This window comes from Archocentrus centrarchus, chromosome 19 (genome assembly GCF_007364275.1).
Source record: "Archocentrus centrarchus isolate MPI-CPG fArcCen1 chromosome 19, fArcCen1, whole genome shotgun sequence".
Lineage (NCBI taxonomy): Eukaryota > Metazoa > Chordata > Actinopteri > Cichliformes > Cichlidae > Archocentrus > Archocentrus centrarchus.
The window spans coordinates 18,393,816-18,418,840 of record NC_044364.1 but is presented as its reverse complement, the minus strand read 5'-3'; the positions used below and the strand labels follow the sequence as shown (position 1 = coordinate 18,418,840).

The following is a 25,025-nucleotide window of genomic DNA, read 5'->3' as shown; positions in this document are numbered from 1 at the left end:
GGATGCTGTGATCCAACTTTTCCCATTTTTTGATCCCAGTACTTTTGGCTTCATGTGTCTGCCATAATGATCCAGTACCAGTGTTAAATAAGATGTGTTCTTCACTGTGTCGGATTATGGCACTAAAGTCTGGTCAGTAGTGAGATCATGATTGTGATTGTGGGTTTAGTTCTAACTGAATAAACTAATGAGAACTAAACCCACCACTGCCCGATGAATAGATTTTTATTTATTTATTTTTTTCTCTTCTCTAGGGAGGGGCGAAGGTAAAGGACAAAAACAGAGCACTTTTATCTTGATTATGTTTTTAATAAGTGGTGGAAGTTAAAATTGTAAGTGAAATTTGATTTTTTTTTTTTTTTTTTTTAATTTAAAAAGAAAAAAAGAAATTAGATTAGCTGCAGAGCCTTACTCTGAGGAGGAGGCTGGGAGTCATTGCAACACAGAGCTCAACTTAAAAATGGCTTTAGTTACTTTGTACATAAAATGTATTGCTTATATTACCGTAATACTACAATAAAAGCCTCCCGGTGAGTGTTGCATCGATTCATCTTTCTAGCTTCTGCCTTTTATATTAGAGTGAAAGAGATCAAGTGTCGCCTGAGCTTTTCAGTTGTTTCAGCTGATTTTGACCATAGTTTGAAGTTACGTGAAATTTTGGCAGGATTTACATAAAGTCTACAAAAAGTGAATCTGCTTTTGCACGTGGAAATATTTGAGTACCAGCATGCTGCATCTTAAAAACCCATCAGCTGGGAATCTCCTGACCTCGCTGACAGTAGTACAAGAACTTTTTGACACCATTTGAGGGCAACTGGAGCTGAATATGGTTCAACTTCACTGTTACACAGGGAAAGTGATCAAATTCATGGCAATGTGTTTCTGCTACTCAGTGATTCTCAGTGTGTGGCCGGGGTCTTGACAGGTGGGATGCAAGCAGCCTGGGAGAAATGCCACGTGGAACTAATATTTAACATCAGAATAATTTCCATGACACAAATTCTACCTGTAGGTAGCGTTGGTCTGAAGTAGGTGAGTCGTCATCCTCACATGCACATTTTCAAAACAAACACACAGCAGATAAGTGTAATACAGTAGTATAATGATGAAATGAATTAATAAGTAACATTAAATAATCTATGCCACATGTATATCAAAGCTAGGTTCAGCTTTTAGCGTCCGCCGTGCTATGGGTGTTTGTGCTAGCTGCTTCTAGCTCATGGTGAGAGAAACACACAGCATAGAGCTGATTTGAACAGATTGGCCAATAGATCGGTATGTTGATTTCACCAATCTCTGATCAGGAGCAGACTGATATCTGAGAGATCAGTTCATCCCAAGCTGCCAGTCCTTTTGTTACCAAGTGAACGGCAGAACAGCAAGTCTACATGTCAGGCCGAGCCTTTTTGAGTGAGGATTGTATCGATGTCCAGGCCACACATTGGATTGTTGTACCCCGGTTAACATCCATAGGTTGTTTTCCAATGAGGTGTCTGCTGTGTACGCGTTTCCAGTGGAGGAGTTATCAGGTGTTTCAGAGACCTGCTGGTTTTGGGTGGAGAGAGCTTGGCAGCCTTATTGAGTGGTTTTGGAAGGGGTCACTATGTTATAGACAACATATGTGCAGCATCCAGAGAAGCACCACAATGTAGAATGTGCTGACAGCCAGAAAACGGCCGCTGAAGCGGCTGCTGATGGCACTTTGTGTGTGGGGAGCGGGGGGGGGAGTTGTCCTGATTAGAGAAGGAGGGGTGGAGCTCCTCGTTGGGAGGGAAAAGTGGGGTAGTAGTGCTTTTTCTCAAACTGCCCCCTCCTCTTTCTCATCCTCCTCAGTCACTGGTGATTGAGGTCATTGGGCTTGTAATGATCGCTCTGTTTGTGTTTCAGTCAATTGCAGTTGAAGCTCTTCCTGCATCACTTCTGTTATCTGATTTGAGAGTTTTTACACTTTAATTTCATCTGGCATATCCAGTCTCTTAGCCCTCATGAGGTGCACCGAGAACTGGAGCTACACTGTGTTCCCATTTGATCTTTCCTTATGGCTGTGATGCTTTACTTTTACTTTCAAGGACAGGAACTTAAGCATTTGTGAGACGCTGATGTGTGCACACATGCTTTGATGGTTTGACTGTCCTTATATGTCAGAATCTGCTGATATTTGTACAATAACCTTATTTAATGAATTCATATCAAATTTTATTAAGTTAAAGATTTTTGAAGTATAAATGGGTGGTTTGGATTTTTTAGCTTTTTAAGTCATTTTATTTTTTACAGCCTTTGTGAGCCCTACAGGTGATATCCATAGGAAATTTTCAGGGCTGAAAAACACATTTCATCTCTATTGGAAAAAATTGTCACCAAGGCTGAAAATCTCATTTTTATTCTGCACATTTTATTTATTTATTTATTCTTTTTAATGACTGACTCTGAGCATCAGTATTACGGGATATATCCTAGTTTCAGCAGCAAAACTTTACTAATTTGATGTCTGTGCCACAGAGAAACGGATACCCTGGAAGGCTGGCTGTTTGATCTGTTTTCTGATAATTCACTGGAGAAAACTTCAAAAAGTACACTTTGGGTAATTTTTAAAGGGTCCCATCACCATGTGATACAGCTATCTGGCCATTAAAAAAGTCACAGCATATGAGAGGTCTTAATTTACCTACATTTGGATATCAGGTTCATCTACTAGTTGTGATTCTTTCTGCCCAGAGCTGAACAAAAACAAGATTTTGGTGTCAGATCGTGACCGTTGGAGTGGGTGTAAAATTGATTTGGTTGTTTAAATGTGTTTTCCAGCCCTGAAAATTTCATGTGGCTCAAAAATACTGCCAAATGTCGACCCACCCCTATACACCTTGAGTGCCTGTAACCTGTTCATATTCATAGTATGAATTAATACTTGGCTTCATTAAGTATATGGAAGTTGCTGTAAAAACAATTGGCTGATTCTGAAGAGGGCAGGTCAGAACTTTCATTGAGAATGGAAGTGGGAGTGTGTTTATACTTTTTACTTTTAGTTTTGGCCATTTGATAGGCTTCTGTTAAGTTGGGCAGCACAGTCTCATTAGCTTTATTACATGTAAGGCACCTTCCCACAGGTCAGATAATGACTTCACTGTAGTCAAAGCTGTCGAGCAGGTTAAATCCTGATCTTTTGGTGAGCCAACTTTGGGCCCCCGGACCTCATGTTTGACCCTACTGGTTCACAGGGAACGATGAATGAGTGATCATTGTACCAGTCGTGGGTGTGTTTGGGAGCTTTGCAGCAGCACGTTTTCTTTTTTAAATCTGAGTATGTCGAAGAGCATCAGGAAGTGGTGCCAGCAGGAAACACTGCAGCTGTTTGCAGCAGTGTCCTTCATACTGTGTTGTACCAAACGAGCCATAAGAGCGGCAGATGTGTTGAGGAAGGAATCGAGACGTCTGATTGCACTGATTGGTGGATGATGTCTGCCTCAGAGCCACAGGGCCGCTGCTTCCCCTCAGCTCCTCAGGAAGGCAGCATTCCTGGTTGGATTATTGGTTATTCCAGTGTCTGCACCAAGCCCCACCCCCTCCTGCACCCTGTGGCCTGTAGATTTCCTTTAAAGCCCCTCTGTTCCCCTCCAGAGTGCCAGAGCTTCCTTTCCCATCTTGCCCCTCTTTCTCTCCCATCTACCTGTGTCCTGGTGGAGGCTCTGGAAACTGAAGAGGTTGGGGGTGGGGGTGAGGGGAAGAGAGAGGGAAAAAAAGGGAGTGCAAGGTCTACCTTTGTCTGCCATCTGAGTCATTACTTTCATTGTTCATCCACAGCCTCTGCGGCCCTGTGTTTGGAAGAAATGGCGACCTCTGTGGTTGCTTCCGCACATTGCAGGAGCAGACATTTTCCTCTCATGTCTGCCTTTGAAATGGCCATTCTGTGTGTCATACTGGTAAAATGGAGTACCCTGCTCTCAGCTGGCACTCGTTCCTTTCTCACAGAGTATACCCTGCAGTGGAAACCCCCAGTTCTGTTTTTAAATTTTTTATTTCTCCATATATTTATAATGCATGTCTAATCATGTTATTTTTTTGACTCTAATGCTTTTCCAGGCTGCCTGCAGCTGCCACTGCTGGGAGCTCTGCTATAACGCTGATTCACTGACCTCTGCAGTCTGACAGTGGGAATGCTCCAAATGATCAGTTTTAGTGTGTAGTAATAGTTCAGTAAGACACAGGAACATGCTGGCGTAAGCACCGGGAACAGACTAATAACTGTAGTGGAATAAATAAGTGCAGTTTCACTGAGGGCCACACTGGGATTTGGCTATCACATGAAGAGCTCAGCTGATGTTGAATAGTCAGTTTCAGAAGGTTTCTGCGTGAAATGACTTGGAGGTAGCCACAATAAGAACTGTTTAAATGGCTCAGAGGTTGAGCAGGTGACTGTATACATATACCGCGTGGCAGTGTGGGAAGCGCAGGCTTGAGTCCCGGCCTGTCACCATCTCCCGCATGTCTCCCCCTGCATCCCTCCTCCGAATTTCCTGTCTCTCTCTCCACCGCAACCATCACATAAAGCCGTGAAAGGCCAAAAAAAAAAAATCTCAGATGCAAAGGGAAGGTGTGTCAATGCTTCCTTTATTACCTCCTTTAGCAGAGCACACAGTGAAGCAGTCTTCATTAAAGGAAAGAAATGCCATCCCACAGTTTCATGTAAATTTACACTGCATTTTCCTTTTCATACAATATCCTGTTATGTTTTGAACTGTTGTCAGCTGGCTGTGTTAGACCTACAGGTGACCTATGAACATCAAACTGCCATCCATAATAAAATCTGCTGCTTATCAAATTGTTTCCTTGTGTGAGGACAGTAGATTTGTGCATAAAAAGCTCCATAAATACAGATTTTGAGCTATATTAAAATGATCAAAGTGAAGTTGAAGTTCACCATAATTCAGTTTGCATTTGTTTTTTCTGCAGCTGTGTTGCTGTCTTCAGGATTATCATTAATTAATTTGACTTCAGTCACAGAAAGCCTTAATAAAAGCAGGAGTTCCTCTGGATCATCTCCCCAGCAGGAAGAGAAGATATGAGTGGACAGGATGAGCAGTTAATCTCAATGAGATGTGTTACTTCATGAGCTGTTTCTTCCTCTTTATTTAAAGTTACAGCACTGGTAATTAAGTTATCACAGTTTTTTCTCTCTAAGTTGACCTTTTGTGAAACACCACAATTAGAAGTGAGCCTTTTCAGACCGTGTTCAGGACAAGTGCTGCCGTCGTTTTTCATTTATTTTTTTGACTAATCGACACCAGCCTGGTGTTTCTGCCTGCACAGAGCAACATTTGGCAACCCCGAAGAGGTTTTAGCCAGGGCCCAAAGAAAACGACCGGCATTGTAATAAAATGCCAGTTTTTGGTTATTTGCAGTTCATTTGCTCATTTATTCGTCTGTCGTATAGTCAGAAATAACAAAGTGGATGAATTTCAGACTTAATGTCTTTACAGTATATGGATAAATCATGTCCACATAAGTAGTCACCCCACCCTCCCCAGAAGGTCCATTCTAAGCCAGGAAAAACAAGTCATATGTCTCATGAAAATACTTTGATCAAATATGTCTCATCAAGCCTTTTCATGTGCAAATTAATCCACATCAGGCCCTCAACCAGTTCACAGGAAAAAAAATCTTATCAGCCTTTTTAACATTTAATAGAGGAAAAATAAGACCATAGATAATTCAGTGACTTGTTTCACAAGCCTGAGTTAGACATCTGCTGCTAATACCCCACACCTCACAATAAAAGCAAAATAATCTTTCTTTGTTCTGTCACACGTCTGTCAGGCTTAACAAGCATGTTTAGTTTTGTAGGTAGTTTCTTTTTAAAAAAAGGAAAAAAATGATCAGTGCAGCCTTCCGAAGCCGTAACAGCTCTTTGTAATTTGACTCTTTCCAGTGCAGAAGATTTAAGAATGCTGCTTTTGCTTTTGCGGCCCTCGTCTCTTCAGGCTGGTCCTGATAGTTTTAATCAGTTTCCCATCTCAGTTCAGATTGTCTGCCTTCAGCATAAACGTTCCTTCTTGTTTTCTGTGCTAGCCCATTGGCTTGTTTAGGTGTGTCTGTTTGTTTAGTTTGACGTGTCCATGGAGTTCAAACCTTTGCTACAGGAAGTTAGGCTGGAATGTATTAGGGACCTAAAGGGATCTGCTGGCCAGATTACAATTTGTAAGGAGCAGCTTTGATCTTGACACATGTGGAGAAAAAAAAAAAATTCTCATCTCGTCATCTTTTCCCCCCCGACAGATGGAAGCGGGCAGAGAGCCGCTACACTGTGGAGAGAGCTGCCATCATCAGCCACTGGAACTGGCTCCAGGCTCACATCTCGGACTTGGAGTACCGCATCCGACAGCAGACGGACATCTACAGACAGATCCGCGCCAGCAAAGTCAGTCCATCCCATTTGTTGACCACGTCTGTGCAGTTCTAGCAGCATCTCTGATCTGCAGGGAAAAACAAAACTTTAATAGCTTCTGTTGGAGGTCATAAAATCAGAAAAGACGCCTTTTATCCATTTTTTTTCCACCAAGGCTACAGGATGAAAAATAACTTCTGTGATACATTTTAACTGGCAGTTCTTTATTTGTCTTTGAATTGGAAGTATAATGTTCATCTCTTCACTCCGCAGGGCTCGGTAGAGCTGGGAGGCGTTTCTCCAAGCGGGGTGCTTGCAGGTGGGACAGAAGTGAAGGCGGAGCCTGTAAATACTCAGGTAAGCAGATTTGGTCCTTTTAAAATAGACCCCTAACAAACCAGTACCTGCTGCTAATTTAAAATCTTTTTTTAACCTTTTTGTGGACCTATTATGTTTTTTCTTAATTTCTGTTGTGTTGTTAAAATGGTACATGCTGACATTTGAAGAAAAAAAAATTTAAATATTTGATTAAGTGATGCCCAGTTTGCCAAAAGTCATTAAAAATAATTTGAATATGAAGGTTTGGTGGATACCAAAAATTCAGGAAAAACCTTGGAGGGTGGACCGAGAGGCTGCATTTAGGCCCCAATATAAGCTGAAAAAAGGATTATTTTGAACTGTGAGTCATGCACAGCTATGCTAGAACAGTCCAAAAATTAAAAATACAGAGCTTGAAATAAGTAGAATTAATGAAGTTTAAATACATAAGCATCAGCAGCTCAGTTTTGTTTATGAAGATTAAGAAAGTTTGACTTGCTTTGCCCGTCTGTGTCTGGTGACAGTGAGCCTAAAAAACTTTAAGCTATAATTTAATTAGTTCTTCCAACAAAGGCCAAGAAAAATGCTGCTAGATAAGTCTTTAGGCTTCAACAGTTCTTATAAATAAACCTATTCATAGCCTTTAGTTAGCCCTCTGTCTGAGCCTCGGCTGCTGCACTCGTGAGTAAATAAAAGCTCTGCTTTAACTTAAGTCTATTCCTGATAATGACTAAAAACATTCAGCTTGTTTGTTCTCACACAGGTGGAAATGAAAGTGTTCACAGGAAATTGTCTTTTTATCTGTCTCTCAGGTCTGACTGAATGAAAGCAGTTTTATAAAAAAAAAAAAAAAAAGATCCATATAATGTGTCTCAGGATGAGTCGGTCTGTCTGGATGTGTTTAAATTGTTTGTGTGTGTTTGACTGCAGCTGTGCAGCCTCTCATCACAGCAGTTTACATTTGGCCTGCCACATGTTGAACCTCATTAAACTAAATGTTTTTCTGTCTTCGTCTTAAAGGTAATCGGCTTTTGCAGCAGAGCTGCTGTATAAATGGCACTTTTATTCATGTTGCACATTTCATTATACTGAAACTCACTGCGACACAGAATATAAACACATAAAAACCTACATAGGTTTACAATGAAAACAGCAAAATGAAACTTTGCAAAGTAAAATACACACTCAGCTATTGAGTGTTAAGTGATAGAGAAATGTGGAGCAGGCATTTGTGAAATGACATAAGGTTGATTGAAATCATAGAACTGTTCGTGTGTGTGTAAAAGCTTGTGAAAAGGTAGTTCAGGCTTTGCATCTTGATGGTTTAAACCTTGGGAGAGTCCAGGCCTCGGCACAAATCTAGACTGAATAATTCAAGGCCACAGGACCGGGATGATTCACTTTGTCTCTAATGCATTTGCTGAAATACCGCCGGCTGCCCCAGTGCTGAGCCTGCCAGTTAACATGAGGTGTAGTCTAACTGGTTTTGGTCTTATCTGTCAATGCAGGATGCCGGTTCAGAACGGCTGGAGCACACGGGCACCGCCCACATCAGCAGCACAGAGCCGGGCCCTTGGAAAGGTCAAAACGGACAGCCAGTCAACGGCGTCCTCAGCAGGTACGGCTGCTAATGATTACCTCATTCCAAGTTCCCAGAAAGGCAGCGGGCCTTTCCAAGAAATGCGAAAGGGGAGTCCTTCATTTGGATTTGCAGCGAAAAAAAAATGCTGATTTTACTTGGAGCTGGAATGACTAGTAGAAAAGTAATTAACCTTTTTCATAGACAGCAAACACATCCATGTAGGTGAGCTGGTGTCAGGATCTCTGCGTTGTGCAGCCTTGCTCACTGGCGAGTCATACTTTGGCAATAAATGGAGCCAACTTGAATAAAATTTGCCTCATGCTATCAGAATATCCACTATGGAAACAATCTGTCAACTACTTTGTTCCCTCCTCCCTCCCAAGCATACTTAGGCATACTTAATTCTGCATCTTAAAACAGACATCTGAACATCAAATGTTCTGAACTCTGACATTTTCTTAGCAAATGTGAAAGTGTAAATATTAGCTGGTCAGGTTAAACAGTCCATGTGACGTTAAACTGTGGCCGTGTATGAATCAGAGGTTTCTGTGGTGTTTCTTCTCCGTTGGTTTCCAGGATGACTGCTTGTTTCACTTTAGGTTTCAGTCCTGTGGATTTAATATCTGTTGTCGTGTGTGTGCTCTGTACCATCTGGAAATTACACGAAAACTGTTCTGTGGATTTTTCTCAAATTTGGCATAAACATTCATTGGGGGTCAGAGAGGAAACGTTAAGCTTGGTGTCCTGATTGAATATCTGTGCTTCCCCCAGAAAGTTAAAAATAGCAGATTTTCACACATTTTGCTTAATTGGAGAAGACCTGTTCAGTAACCCCCATGATTATTGGTACTGAAGGGGCACTGATTGATTTTTAATTAAGGACCCAAAAGGCATCATGGCCAACGTGTCTTGACCTGATTCTGTTGATGTGTCCAAAGTTTGTGTGTGAAAATCTGCTTAAGTTATGAGCATTAAATATCTATAGTACGGTAGATTGGGACAAACATGGTTCCACACTTTGAGGAAGAGTGTGAAATGTTCACATGGGTAGATTTTTCTCACGCTCTGTCACATAAAATAACAGTCAACAAATGGAGATTTTAAACTGCTAGAAGAGTTTTTAGTGTGCTGTATGTTCAGTAATTTAGATTTCTTAAAAAGTAAATAAATCCTTTTGTTTTTGCTAAGTTTGTCAAATTTAAGGTGACAGTTCATCTCCATCATACACCTGGTCCAGAAGTCACATTGAGTTTTAAACTAACAAGATTAATGTATAGCTCTGCCGGGCGTTCATCAGTAATTATAGTGACATGAAAGTCTTTCATTTTCAGTCTTTATTGGGTGTTAATGTTTCTCGCTCTTTTGTTGCTCCATCTGTCTTGCAGGATGGCGGAGAGCACGGAAGCCAAGCACCAGCAGCCATTAGCCTACGACGGCACGTGCGTGGCTGCGCGCACACGGCCGCTAATCAGCTGCCGCCGGCGGCGACTCATTCAGCCCAACACTGTGCCCAACGTTAACGGCAAGGTGAGATTTTTGCTTGTTTAGAAGCTGTAGTTAGCCCCTGTGTGATTACTCATTAGTTTGACTTTAAAGAAGCTGAGAGGATGCACTTGTGGAAAGAGGCTTGATACTGAAGTCTTTGTGGAAACGGTGTGAAGATGCTGAATGTTCAGTTTTGTACATTTAAGAGCAATGAAAGGGCTCATTGTTGGACAACATCTAGTGTGTTTTAGACTTCACTCTATGGCTGGTTTGTGACCTGATAACAGAGTAAAAGTAGGACATTTTCCTTCAGAGTCAAACAACAAAGGGGAGTAATTGCTCCATGTGACGACTCACAAGTTTTAGTTGAGGGAAAAATGGGAACATTTCTCTGATTGTTCGCACTCCTGCCTACCCTGTAACTGAAAGACTGAGTGTGACTTTTAAGTCTCTAATTGTGAGGCTTTTAAACTGAAGAATGTTTCTTCTTCTACTACAAACGTGCACTCACATTCTTTTTATTCTTTAAAAACAGTATTTTATTTTATTTTTTTTAAACAGAGAAACAGCCAGTGGACATTAAAATAAAACGACCAAAAAGCTCCTTAAACTCCAAACATTTCAGTCCACATAATTCTCGTCCTGTCAGTTCAGAAGAACAAACATTCCATTAAACATTATTCACCCCGTAAAATCCTCTACAGCAGTGGTTTTAAAATGCTGCGTCTTATGATTACAGTGAGAGAAGTTTTGTTTCAGACATTTGCTTTTTACATGTTTTTATTATATAGTGAAGAACAATCTTTAGCACATGTTTCAAAGCCTTTTAATAAATGCAGAGAGTCAGTGTTTACAGTGCTGACTCTTCTTCTTCATAATGTCTGCAGTTCTCTGCGGTGGATACATGCTTCTGGGCCAACTCCTGATTGATTGGCTTTATATTACTTATCACAGCTCCAAATTGATCAGCTTGTGGGCGTCTGCTTGTCCACTCATTTTTATTTATTTATTTATAGTTTTTGAAGGACTGAACAAACTAAAAATGTCCTCAAAGTCCAGCACTGATCCAGGAGACAGCCAGGATTAGACTGATAGTGAACACTGATCTCTTTCTCGTGTGGGTCAAAGTACAGCAGAGTAGTAGGTGTCAAGTACATCCACACGCTGATGATCTATGATAAAAAGAAGAGCTGATGATATCTGAGATGAGATCGAGGATTTTTTTCTGCAAGCATGAACACGCGTGTGCTTTGAAAGGTTTGAAAACCAGTGATTTACAAGGTTTAAGAAAAGCTCGTTTTTGTCTGTCAGTATATGTATAATTTTATTCTAGTGGAACAACCAGAATAATTAAACTCAACTTGTAACAACTTGACTTAAATAAAGTGGAATACCTCAATGTGGTAAAAATGACATGAGCCACAGTTGAATAACAAAAATGAATAAAATGGAAACCAAAAAATCTACAGAACAACTAGGAGTTTAATGAGTACATGCAGTCTGTTATGTTTATTTTTGTATGTTTAAAAAAAAAAACAAAAAAGCAGTAAAGTACCAAATAGAACTAATAATAGAGCAATTTTAAAAAATAAAGCACAGACATAAAGCAGAGATGCTGTGAACATGACGTCAGTGGCTCTAAAGAGCAGAACGTTTTCTGGCATGACTCACTTAATAAGTGTTGAACGGCCGTGTCGGTGAAGCGGGTGAATTATTAATAATCACAGCTTGGCCATGAATGATTTGCAACCGCTCTCGCTTGTCCTCCTGGCAGGCCCAGAGGAGCAGCTGTATCCAGTGTAACTGCAGGGTTAACCCCAGCTGTGTGATGTGCGGTGGCTGGCCCACCCCCAGAGAGGACCCTCAGTACGAGCTGCCCACCCTGGAGCGCCTGTCAAGGCTGGATCTTGGCGTCCATCCCATCCTCTCCTTCCCCGACGGTCAGTACTGGGCTCAAAGCAGAGCTCGAGTTTACGCAGTCATTTCCTTCTTTAGACGGAGAGGGGAAGACAAACAAGGCGTGGCTGTAGCCTCTGCAGGAAGTTCTGCTGAACACATTTAGTCATTTCCTCAGTCTTTCTCTCTGCAGTAGCTCAGCACAGAATTCAAACGAAGCCGTCTTTGTAATTAGAAAGGAATTTCTTGTTTTATTACAGATCAGAAAATGAAAAGTTTGAACCAACGTAGACAAATGAAGCAGGTTTGACTGAAGCTCTCAGAGTAGACTGTCGGACATGGCCTGGCGCGAGATTCAGCTCACTATGTGGTCTGATTCGACCCCAGAGGGAGGCCGAAACCTTTGAACATGTCACTGTTTTACATTTGGTATTAATAATAAATGGGTAACAGAGAAGCCATCCAGTGACAGGAAATAAGATTTTTTTAAATTTTTAAAAAATTCCACATGAAAAACTAACTGAATTAAATATCAGAATCTTTTGTGAATTAACAGCATTTGTGTTTAATTATAGGACAGTCATGGGCTGCCCGTACGTTACCCTGTAATTTTACAGCTTTATTTCTTGAAGTCTAAGCATGGGGGTTTACTACAGCAGCATTTCTTTGCCATGGTTAGTCATGTTTTTTTAAAGCGATCTCAGGCTGTTTCATCATCAGTTTTGTGAGTCAGTAGTTCATTAAATGTAAACATTTTCAGTGTGAAAAGAGAGGGGAAAACGGATAAAGATTATTAGACTGTAGTTTTTGTGATCTAACTTGGCCCAGTACTGCCCAGGAACTAAAACAAGTTTAACAGTGCTGATCTAAGGCTTGTTCTATGTGACTCACTAAACCGCAGATGGTAATAACACTCATTTTCAGCTAAATGTCTTTTTGTATTCTTAGACTCTGAGTAGCTTAGCATGATTCATATTGGGGATGGTCATTTTAAGCCTGAAGTACTACTGACCATCCACACTGAAATGGTTCTGTCTGTGGCAGACATTTGAGCAGGATCACACTTTTAGTTTAAGTTTTGTTTTTTTAAAGACATTTCAAACAGGATGTTTTGGCTTTGCATGATTCTCCTGTGTGTGCAGTAGCATCTACTCTCACCCGTCTGACGCCTGGTGGTTAGCAGTGCTTTCTGCTTCTGTTTTTGTTGCTTAATGGTGTCTGACTGACAGCTTGTATGTGCATTACTGCCACATTCTAGTAGTACTGCTACATAACAGACACTGGTTAAAAACAAGACGTATTTTTATAGATATATTTATCATTTAAAGGCACTTGTTGGAAATTAATGGGATCAGAAATGTGAAGAAACAACCACTATCACTTTCTGAAACATTGATGTATGGTGTGAAAGAGACACCAACTGAAGTTGAACTGGGGCCAGGCTGCACTTTGATATAATATTAATCTGTGCTACAAGGTGTGTTGGGCCAACTGAACCTGAGTTTACCCAGTCATTGAAAACACATTCCTCATTACGATTACTTTGAAAAACATTTGAACACATCCTGTGGTGGCAAAGATTTGAGTTAAATTCTACAGAAGTACCCTCAGTTCATCATCTGTGTGAAACAAGCCAGCTTCTGATTGGCTTCCCCTTGTAAACAAGCATGTAGGTCGAGTTGTGCGCCTCAGATGACCATGTTAAGGAGAACCCCTCTGACACATCGCACCAAGAGTAGAAGAAAATGCCTGAGGCTGAGTGTGTTGGATCAGACTGAAGCCTGAGCTTCTGACTCTCAGGGATTACTGCAGCATACACTGATCTCATTCATTTGAAACTTTTGCCATGTTTACGTGTGACAATCCATCACTGCAACAGAATATATTTGTCAGAAAATAAGGAAAAGGATAATATTCCCTTTAGGAATCCACCGTCTGAAATCTTCGTTCATGGCACGTTTCTGAGACTCTGCCGTTGTCTTCCTCAGATGTTTGTATAGGTCTGCGTCTGCAGCAGGTGATGAAGAGCCAGTGGCAGACCAAGTCACTGGAGAGGAGCAAACCACTGAAGAAGCTCTCCCTCAAACACAAGCTTTCCTCGTCCAAAGAGAAGCACAAGTTCACCAACTCGCTTATGGCAGTCAGTAAGTACAAAAGCTGTCAGATTTCTGCTTCTTCACGCCAGCGAGCATGCACAGTAATACTTTCACATTCAAAATATAAGACATGAAGACATGAAAAAAAACTGTACAAATGTAAGATATTGTGAAATGAGATTTTTAAAAGTCGGCACATTATTGGGACACTCTGTTGTGTTGTGGTTTTGCAGGTCAGGTTTCTGTTTAACTCCAGCTGTGTGTGTTTCACAGTCCACTTTGTCCCAGTAACTGTTCGATTTCCTAATTTCACTGGGCTCAGACGCTTCTCGGAAGGAAATCTGCTTCCTGAGAAGCACGAGGGGAGAGCCTGATGCTGCTAAGATTTAGCCACTTTGTTTTTGTCTTATTTAATAATTCCACCGATTCAAATGTGAAGATTTAATGTTGTCATATAAGATCATTTTTATTTATGCAGCCCAAAAACAAAATGCTTTCCAATCGAGGTGAGCACATTTAAATTAAAAAACATGGTTAAAAGCAGAGTGAGCATTGTAATTAAACACAACAAAGCTTGTGGATTAAATTTTGAACATGAGATGTGAGCAGAGGGACTCGCATGTACTTCATAATCATCATAGTAAATATTAGGAATTTGTGGCTTTGCTGACACACTGGAGAGGACCTATTGAGGGCTGGCTGCTCTCACTGGGCCTCATTGTGTAGCAATGTTTTTACTTAATAAGCGCACACAAAAATACTGTTGGATTCATGAAACGTGGACACCATTTCAGCTCTGCAGACGTGTGCTGTCTGCATGCAGCCCATTTCTGAAACATCTTTACTTTGATGTGTTCCTTCTCAGTTCATTTTTTTTTCTTTAGATCTTAAGTTCAGATTCTTTAATAATGATGATAATCAGCTTAAACGTGTGTTTTCATCGTTTACATGTACGAACGGTGTGAGGCAGTTCTAAATTCATTTGTAAAGTATGAACAAATTGTGGTTAGGAAATATAAATGAATCTCAGGTGTGGAACAGAATAGGTTCCCCTTGCAAATATCCTGATCAGTGATATATGGCAGTAACCTGATGTACTCCTGGTGTTGCAGGACTGGGCCACAATAAGAACCGTGCTGAGAAGACGAGGACCGTGGACGGCAGCATGGGTGGTGTCAGCAGCAGCAGCGGTGCCGTGATGAACACGACCAGGCTCGAGGGTCAGGCCGTGTGCAAGACTGAGCGGCTGCAGGCCATCTCAACCCCGTTAGGGCCCTACGACAAGAACTATGGCCGCAAGAGATTAAGAGAGCACTCTCTGGACAGAGCGGACTGTGAGTTTCACGTCTGCAGGAGGAAGGCTTTTATCTGAGCTCCAGGCATCCTTTAATTCCACCTGTCATTTTTTTTCTTTCCCTTTCTTCCAGCCTCCCCCAAACTTTTCCTGGACTCGAGCAGCCCCTGCACGACTCTAGCCAACATGCACTCGTCCCTCCACAGTCCCCTAACGCGCCAGCTGTCCACGTCTTCTGAGAACTCTGCACCACTGGGCCCAAGCAGCCAGAGCATCCCGAGCACACCTGTAAGGATGCACGCCTGCATCTCAGTTTATTACGAGATTGGTTTTACAGACCCTCTTAAAAAGGGGGGGGGGGGGGGGGGGGGGGGGAGCCTCCATCCTCACTTTGTTTTAAGAAGACTTCACTGTAGCTCAGCTCTTATCTGCGATCTGCAGTCACACGCAGAGAGTTCACAATTTATTAGTGAGCTCCATTTATTTCTGTAGCTGCATGGAAATCTGATGGTTTCACATGACGCGAGATGTGATCGAGGCATTAAAAACATAAGTGTGTTCAGGGAAAAATGTTTGGCATGGTGTGTGTGTGTGTGGGGGGGTGTTCTCTGTAGTAAAGAAGACCTCACACACACTGAGACTTAGAGCGGTACACAAATGAGTTGTGACATCACTTCCTGCACTCTTGCACTGTTAATTGTAAACAAAAATAAGAAGGTGGAGAAGTCTCAGGCTGTGGGTGTGAGGAAAACACGGCCTCAGTAAACACACATCGCACAAAGTGTTTGTTGTCGGGCTCAGAATGAAACAGTGAACTCAAACTGAAACTTTGTTTTTGCTTTTTTGTGGTTAGTGGAGCAGAAAAAGTTGCAGGAAATAAACACTCAGGCTCGTAACGTCACACCAGCCGCTGGAGGACCCGCTTTGTAACTCTAGAACTGTTGACCCTGTTTCAGGTCGCGCCTTTTTTAACGTGCTGCAGACACGAACCCCCAAAATGATCCTGATCCTGTCATCATTCTCGGCTTCTTCAGCTTTTTTATTAGCACATCTCTAAGTTTTTAAAAACTCATGGTGTACACCAGATATTTTAATGCTTCAGAAGCAGGGTGTCAGCTTCAGGAGTGAGTGATCTAAACCACACTGCAGCACATTAGTGACTAACCTCCTGTTGTGGATGAGCTCATGTCAGAGGTCCTCTGGGCTGAAGTTTGGTCTGTTTTCAGCATCTTCTTCCTACCATATGAACTTTTATTGAGAACATTTTAACTCATCCTTCATTTTCTCTGTGCTGATGTTTATGGTTCTATATAAATAGGTTTGAATTGAATTCAGCTGACTGCGGTTTGCAGGGTGTCTTCACCTCATTTGCACAGTCTCCCTATGGCATCAGTATGTAATTGGTGCCTGCTGGTCTCTTTCTTATACACCAAATTGGACAACATTTATTAATTTTTAGAAAGTCTGTCATTGGATTAACAAGCAAACCTGTGACTCTGTAATTATCCAAATAGATATCCTCCTCATTTGTGAAGTGAGCTCATGATAACCTCAGATTTATCAACCAGCACAGGAAGTAGAAACATTCATCTTTTGCTTCTAACATGACCACATTAACATTGATAATTTTGATCCTTTCTTCCTTCAGTGAATATGAGCGTGTGCAACTGTTTCACTGTGTTAAGTGTGTCAGGGCAGAGCTGATCTCATTCTTCTGTTATTGTTTGCACATTTCTGTGTAAGTCTCTCTTGTTTATACTTCTCCTTTGTTCTCCAGCAGCAGCCAATCAAGAGGAGGCGAGGTGAAAGCTCCTTCGACATCAACAACATAGTAATCCCCATGTCTGTGGCTGCCACCACCCGCGTGGAGAAGCTTCAGTACAAAGAGATTCTCACACCCAGGTAAATGAATGCCTGGTGCCACTCCCACTGAACAGACTTGCTGTCTTCAGGTTGTGGCCTCTGGTTTCCTGTACTCACTCATTTTTGTTTTATCTGTAAAGTTGGCGATGTGTGGACATCTTCTTGCAGCCCATAACTGAAGAGGAGAATGAACGGGAGGTAAGTGAACACATCGTCTTGATTTCAGGTATCAAACTAGGATGTTTGGATCCGTTCAGTACTTCAGCTGAGCTGCCACATGGCAGTGAGCGAACAGTGACACCTGGTAGCCATATTTCTGACTCCTACATTTAAACCTTAGGAACAGAAGCAGAGTGGCCTCATGACAGCTTCAAAAACTAAATCTCCCTTTTTCATCATAGTGTTACTGCAGGTTACACAAACATCTGAGCATCATTTGCATTGTTTGAGCTGAGAAGCTCTGAGGAGTCACCTGGCTTTCATCTATGATTTGACTTCATTTCTTCTTAACTCGACCCTATAGACGCTCAAACCGGGTTCTTCTCTGATTTAATCTCTATGAAAATTTGGGGAGCAGGTTTTGGGGTCCTGATGGTGTGTTGTATGTCTGCAGGTGGAGGACCTGTCAGACACAGCCTTCATCCAGCTCCATCAGCCCTACGAGGACCAGGAGCGCACCCGCTGGACTTGGAGGGCCCTGGCTCCCGCCAAGAGGAGGGGCAGCAGGTGAAAACAGCTTCACAGCGTGAGGGCCTCGTGTTTGTCCCGCTGCAGCTGTGATATCCACAACTCCTCTGTGTCTTCCTCAGGTCGTACAAGTCCGTCGATGGGCGGACCACGCCGCTGCTGTGCGGGACCAACCCTCCCACCCCTCAGCCCGCATCTCCAGACCCAGGCCACTGCCCGATGCTGCACGACTACAGCCACGTGCCGTCGCCTATGAGTCCCGCCAGCCCCGACACCGCCTCCAACCCCCACACACCCTGCTCGAGAGACTCCCACCGGCTGCTGTCCAGCGAGGACACGCGATGCTCCACGCCAGACTTCACCTTTGAAGAGCGGGTATGTAGCCCCGCCTCTGAAGCGCTCTCAGGCTGACCCTGCACGACTTTTAACTCTCGCTGTGTGACATTTTCAGACGGTGGCGCCTTGGGAACGCCGCAGCTTCCCCCTGCCCGAAGACCCGGCCCCGGAGCCCGAGGTTGAGAGCGACCCCAACATGAGGCCCAGAATGCGCAGCATCTCAGGTTGCCGAGCAACGGGCTACGGACGCCTGGATTCGGACGACGCGGAGCCGCTGCTCGACGATGACAGCAGCAGCGGACCCAAACACAAGTCCTCCACCCACCGATGAATGAGGGCCCCCCCCCACACACACACACACCCACCGCCCTCTTCTCACTCTCACACACAGCTCCTCTCTGGCATTAACAAGCAGAACCTCAGCGCAGAATAACATTAAATGGGTTCCTGTTGTTTGATATTCAAACATCAGTCTAATACTTTTCACAGTTTTTAGTGAACATTATGGAGATAGAAGCCTTTCCCGACACTTGTTTTTTGTCACACGAAAGAAAAAAAAAAGATAAATGTAAAAAAAGTATAAAAAATATGTTACAAAAATTTCTGTAGTAGGCTAAATAATGTACATGGGGGCTTAGTGGTGTTTCATACGTCGCGTGTACTCTTCGTAGCGCACTATGTAGCGGACTCCTCAAAAATATGGCCAAAGGGTTTCTTTCTTTTTTTTTCTATTGACTAGTTTGCTTGTAATTCCCATGTACATTTTTAGTGGAGTGACAAATAACAAAACAAGGAAAAAAAAAAAAAAAAATCTGCCCTTCCTCCTCCACTCACCCACCCCCAGACCCTCCTCATCCAAATAAACAGGTACATTTGAGATGTGGTTCCCTCCTCCCCCTCTAGAGGTCGCCTGAAATCACCAGAGCACTTCTTCAAACTGCCAAGTCTGCTTTGCTTCGTTAGTTTTTTCCATTCCTCGTGTTTATTTTCTCGCTCTGTTTCTGTTCAGACTGAACTCGTCCTCTTTTTTTGTGTTTTCTTTTTCCCCTTTTTTTCTGTTTTGAATAGTAAATCATTCCTGTTTGAGAGCTCCTGCAGTCACCACCTCTTTCAGTTCAGTTTCAGAGAGGGTGGCACCAACATGCCGTTTATAATTTTTTATGTTTTGTTTTTTTTTTTTTTTTTTTTAAAGCACTTACCCATCAAAGCGCCGCTGCTGCATGCCAACAAACGCTCGTGTCCGATCACGGCGGCTCAAAGGTTTCCACTTTAAAAAAGGAAATGAATCAGCTGATCTCACTCCTCCTGTTAGAAATTGCGGTGCGATAAACGGACGCCTGCTCCTTCCTCCTCTCACATTTCACATGTAGCAGCTCTCAGCCAGAAGCCGCCCTGAGCTCAGGTTCTTCAAGGGAAAATCTTCTGCTGCCCCCCCCCCCCCCCCGATCGATCACACCTAGACTGGATTTTTGTTTTCACCACATCCTCCATATAATCTCCTCCTCATCCTCCTCCTTCCTCCACCTTAAAGTAACTAATTGCTATGCAAAAAAAAAAAAAAAAAAATCTATGGTTGTTTTCATTTTACACCTTTTTATGCCGCAGCCATTCAGTCACTGTTATTTTGGTTTTGTTTTTTTGGTAGTTAAGCGAGATGTCAGTGTACCTGTTTGATTGTTGCAGCAGTTATAACCTAATCAAAAAGCTCAATTGTTTTTCTTTTTTGTAAATAGTACCATTAAAACATTTATGTTTAACTTGGTGCCGTGGTCCTGCTCAAGTCATTTTAAACTCGCTGTGTGAGGTCACTGCTCGCCTCACAGGGGTGATGTCACTGCTCGACTCAGGTGTGAGGTCACCGCTCACCTCACAGAGGTGACGCAGCATTCAGGGACTTCTCATAGGTGGTGCAGAATGAACGGAGCCCACAAATCTAAATTTCTTCTGTCGGTTTTCATCATCTTTTGCCAAAGGAGGACTCAAGACAGGTGTGGATCCTTCTACAGGTTTTTATTGTAGTTCTGAGTATAAGAGCAGCAGCTGCAACCACCTCAGCCTCCTGCTGCTTCACCCAGAAGTTTCTGCACCACCATTGTCTGGAAATGGGGGGTGTGTGTGTGTGTGTGTGTGTGTGTGTGTGTGTGTGTGTGTGTCCATCCTGTTTTAAATTCTTAACCAACCAGAGTACACAAGCAGGAAGCTGGTGATTTATGGAGAAAATTACCTTCACTGCAACTTTCTCCTGAATGTGTTTTTATTTAGATTCAGAGGTATCAATGCTCCACTTGAAAAATTCAAATACCTGCTTAGAAACTGGTGCCGGTTTTTATTTTAGCTTTTGAGTAGTCAGCAGGTTTGCAGCCGGCAGGAAACCTGATAAACGGGAGGGTCCTGTCTGTAAAAATTTGCAGCCAGTTTCTTTACTCAGATTAACATCAAAATGAGACTCAGCTGTTTAAGTTTCACTTGAGAGACAGTTTGTCTACTTCCTGCTTCTCTGATACTACAGCGGAGAAGGAACTCATTCAAACAAAGGTGGCTCTGTAGTGTGGCGGTCGATGCATTTACCTAACAAGTGAAAACTCCCTGATTCGGTCATGGAAGGAGATCCGGAGCTAATAAGGGGGCAGATGAAATAAGCTGCTTACTGCACTTCGTTCTAATACACTCACCTGCAGCCAATTCAGACTCGCCAGCTAACACGTTTGGAAACCCACAGACTCCACCTGGAGAGATGGAGGCCTCAAGACTGAGGATGACCTTGTGAGGTGGTGATGGACTACCGAATGGTTCATTCAGCATGTCTCTGGGATTAATAATAATGAATAATGTCCATGAGTTTGATAAAACTGACACAGTTTGATCCCACCTGATCACGGTTATACAAAATTAGTTAACTGGTTTTATTCTTTAGCTTTAATTGTTTAAATGAAATTAAATAACTATTGAAACTGATGTCAGCTCTATTTTTATTATAAACTTCTAAAAGTAAATATTGAAAAAGAAAAAAAATTAGAAAAAAATACAAATCTATTTGATTACCATATCTAAACAACATCATTGCCTCAGAGGTGCTTTCTGTAATCCTTCCAAATTTGAATTAAAGCATACGCGATGTTTGCTGCTGCTCCTTCAAGAGGCTCTGCTTTTCCCCAGGCTCACATTTTAAAGTAGATCGCACGTTTAACAAAGGGTGGTTACCTGACTGTCGGTGTGACCGGTTGTCTGTCTCTCTGTGTTAGCCCTGTGACAGGCTGCTGACCTGTCCGGGTGTACCCTGCCTCTCGCCCTATCACAGCTGGGATGGGCTCCTACCCTCCCACCCTTGACCCAGAAATGGACAAGTGGCAGAAAATGGGTGGATGTACATCAGGACATCCTGCACTGTTTTCTTAATCATAATTGATCCTTTTTAAATACTTAAAACAATGTGACTGAAAAAAACTGCACCACCTGAAAAGGACATTTCAGACCATTTCCTGGATTTAAATAATAAATTATTTGATGACCTGTCAGAGCCCGAGAGAGGCGACCGACTCAGTGCGCCATCGTATGGTGCAACGTGGTATTACATCAAAGTACAGCCGGGCCCAGTTCAGCTTCAGACATCAAACCAGAGGGTTTCCCCACCTCTTTTGTTAATTTTTGAAGGTTTTAAACTTTCAAATCACAAATTTACATTAAGTACCTGTTAAAGACACATTAAATTAATTAATTGCAGTGTTCTCCAGTGACCGGTGAGGGCTCCCCGTGGCTTTGACACAGAAAGAAAAGGACAAATATTTTATTACTTTTGTATTTAAGTGGATGATGATGTTAGCAGGTCCCAGTGTTGATTGTTGTGCAGATGTACAGGACTTATTAAACTGATTAAATTGAAACAGGCTTTTTTTTTTAAAGCAGTTTAAAATTATTAGTTCATATTTATGTTTCATTAAAGAAGGCTAATTGGCACAAACACAGATTTAAAGTGACCCTCTCGGCCTGTACACGCTCACATTTCCCCCACTAAAGTAGCAAACACCTGTTAGTAACACTGACAGCTTCGTGGGAGTGATCTTTGGGCTCTGTGGCACTCCTTCACCACCATGGTGACTTCATAGCATTTATTTTCAAATACACATATACAGCAACAAGAATCATCATAAACCAGTTATTGAGAAAATGCACAATAACGAGAACAATCACATTTCCACAACTGTACAGCGTCAGAAGTAACCCCGAAGAAAACAAGTGACAGATCCTCTCTGGGAGACGAGCTCCCGTCTGTGCTGCTCACAGAGGCGAACGCGGCCTACGGGAACAAAAGTGGGTTCAGCATGCAGAGAATGTTGCAAGCTTTTTGTGTGTCTGCTTGTTTAGTAAACCTTACAGCAAATACAAAAAAAACCCCAAAAACCAGGAAGGGTACATCCGGCCAATTCCAGAGCATTTACAAACAGGATACACAGAGACCGCTGTGCGAAAGGGGGGGCAACAAGCAGACGGCTGTCTCTCACATGAGGTGCATGCAAGAAGCTTTTTCACTCATTTTAATGCGGGCAATGAATCAGCGGGTCGACACCAGGACGTCTCTGAGCACGTGAAGTGGGTTTGTTTCCAGGGGCACGGGTTACTTCCTCTCCAGTGGGAAAATCTGACAGAAATGCGACCAAAAAGGACCTCAGTACGAATGCACTGCATGGACAAAAGTAAGTGGACACAGCTGCCTGCCTTGTTTTTCAAAGTTTGGGTCCTTCAGCTCCAAAAACTCCTGCATTTTTTTAAACTGCAGTTCCTCTAGTGGCCACTTGAGGCCCACTCCAGCAGTGAGTCAAAGCATCCAAATTTACTGCAGAAATGAGCATGTTTACAGCCTGATACAAAAACTGTTTTAGCCTCTGTGGATAGTTTTGTTTTTCATACCTACTGTATGGGGTGACCATTTTTTTATTTGCATACTGGTGAGGCTTAAAGTTCGGGGCGTGGCTGTTTGTGCTGCTGCTCACTTTATGACTCCAAAAAGCCAACATGGTAGCAGCCATAGTAGAGATTTAGTCACGGTGTGAATAAATGTGGCTGCAGTCGCCACGTTTGCACTGCTCAGACTTGCTGTTCTCTCCTTTGGTTATTATTTACTTCATCCAGACGCCTTTTAAAAAGCTCATTAAACACTAAATCATGCTTAGAGAATGACTGATGTCATCATCAAACAGATGCCAGAAAGCACCAAAACCCAGACAGCAATCCACGTTTGGCCCAATTCTGCAGGTTTCTTTGGGCCAAAGTTGGTTTTAACTGACTGTTACTGCAGCTCGGCCACAGGTCCATCTTATACCTGCCAACTCTCAGGTGTGCTGTGGCTTTTGGGTCACCTCTGGCCCACAGAATACTTCCTGTAACTTATGTCAAGCCTCATTCGTGTCTTTTGGACCACCACAAACCATCCGCGGTGCCATAACTGAGCCACAAGTGCCGCATGCAGCACAGGACTCCTGTGTCCACACACTTTTGCCATGAAGTGCACTTTTGTGACTGTACAGGGAGCGAGAAACACAACCAGCTGATGGCTCCTGTGTTTCAGGTGCACATGTGTTAAAACACAAATGGCCTAATGAGCTTTTCACTGTCCATCGTCCGTCCACCTGCTGCAACAGTCATTCTGCTGAAAACACGAGTCACAATCTTCTCTGTACAAACGATTCATTAAGACAGCTGGGGGGGAGGAGGGTGTTTGTGTTACCGCTGCAGCCTCACCTGCCTCTTTAGTCGACCTACCTGTAAGTGCATAAATACTGTATCAGCCGCCTTCTCACAGTTTAGCCATGAACTTTAAGGTTAACCATCCCTCCTCAAGCTGGAGCGCATTTACAACAGAGCATTAAAAAAAATGAACACTGACAGTAGCAGGCACAATACAAATGTTTCTTCATATCAAATACATGTCATATATCCACAGAGTACGATTATAAAACTGTGCCCAACACAAAGTCTCTACTCTACTCCAGGTAACGCCCCCCTCAGGTACGCCGCGGGGAGCGCGTCAGAAATGAGACCGCAGAGAATCAGCAGCTCCTCACAGAGCTCAGGTATTCATTCATTCACAGGCCGATGAGGCACACCTGAGGCCTCCTCTGAAAACAGGGATCTTTAGTATGTTTACAATAATTATATGAAATAAAAACAATGATAGAACAAACCAGTTTAAATAAAAGAGTGAACAGAACGGCAACGTGGCGTCCACCACATAAATGAATAAACACTTCTGCGGTGGAAGTCTGAACCTGTGAAGGCGTGTCGATGAAGTATGAACCACGCTGAGAGCCTATTGGTCAGACTAACGGTGACCAGGTGTGGAGGAGGGACTTCCTGACGCCTGAGGCAGCTGGAGCTGATGATGGGTCACTTCACTTTTACACATAAAAATAGATTTTGCTGCTGTAATGTGATTCCACCTGATGGTGGCGCCCCTGTGTTAGTGGGACTGGTTTTATGCAGGTAAAATGGGATTTATGTATTAAATCTGCACCGAGAACCCTCCTGAAATCCTACGCCGTAACCGTGACCTCACTACACGCTGCATCAGTGCAGCCTGCAGCAACTGTGATCGGCGCGTTTCCACTTCTTCTGCCGCCATCAACAGGAAGACAGTGGATCAACCTGAGGAGAGAAATTAGGGGTTTCTAATGACTGATGTGTGCAGTGAATCAAGGTGCGGAGCAGAGGAAGCTGCTCCTCAGGTTCAAAGCCAACGAGCAACGCTGATCTCAGCCGTCGGCTTCGGTTTGAGCAGGTCAAATCCATCCGTTCTGATTTGGATGGTTTAAATGTAAAATCTGGTCATTTTGATGGTTTCTGACCCGTTTGACTCAGTGACGCATCACAGGTGATGTCTGGTGAACTAAAACCAAGATGGCAACAACCAAGACCCCAAAGACGAGGCTGCTGCAGCGAAGCATCACAAAGGAGAGATAAGACGTCAAAGCACAGCTTCATCCTCCCCACAGCAACGGGCCGCTTCCTTCCAAAAACACAAGACCTTGTAGAAGTATTTAACTAGCACAACAGCACATAAATGACCCCCCACCCCCCACACTCACAGTTTAAAAC

General features: G+C 42.9%; 1 protein-coding gene across 4 annotated transcripts in view; it reads left to right on the top strand.

The window, feature by feature from the left end:
* The window catches only part of LOC115798102 (KAT8 regulatory NSL complex subunit 1-like), a 44,919-nt gene extending 25,221 nt beyond the window's left edge, over positions 1 to 19,698 (top strand). For 2 of the 4 annotated variants that reach the window (XM_030754810.1, XM_030754809.1), the window contains 13 exons: positions 6,271 to 6,412; positions 6,653 to 6,736; positions 8,206 to 8,315; positions 9,665 to 9,806; positions 11,539 to 11,704; positions 13,649 to 13,804; positions 14,860 to 15,090; positions 15,184 to 15,338; positions 16,828 to 16,952; positions 17,054 to 17,111; positions 17,527 to 17,639; positions 17,723 to 17,975; positions 18,052 to 19,698. In XM_030754810.1, the coding sequence (XP_030610670.1) occupies positions 6,271 to 6,412; positions 6,653 to 6,736; positions 8,206 to 8,315; positions 9,665 to 9,806; positions 11,539 to 11,704; positions 13,649 to 13,804; positions 14,860 to 15,090; positions 15,184 to 15,338; positions 16,828 to 16,952; positions 17,054 to 17,111; positions 17,527 to 17,639; positions 17,723 to 17,975; positions 18,052 to 18,267 (1,951 nt within the window). In that variant the 3' untranslated portion in view covers positions 18,268 to 19,698. The remainder of the gene's footprint in view (positions 1 to 6,270; positions 6,413 to 6,652; positions 6,737 to 8,205; positions 8,316 to 9,664; positions 9,807 to 11,538; positions 11,705 to 13,648; positions 13,805 to 14,859; positions 15,091 to 15,183; positions 15,339 to 16,827; positions 16,953 to 17,053; positions 17,112 to 17,526; positions 17,640 to 17,722; positions 17,976 to 18,051) is intronic. The other 2 variants (XM_030754812.1, XM_030754811.1) reach the window with 2 other exon arrangements.
* Positions 19,699 to 25,025: the final 5,327 nt, after the last annotated feature.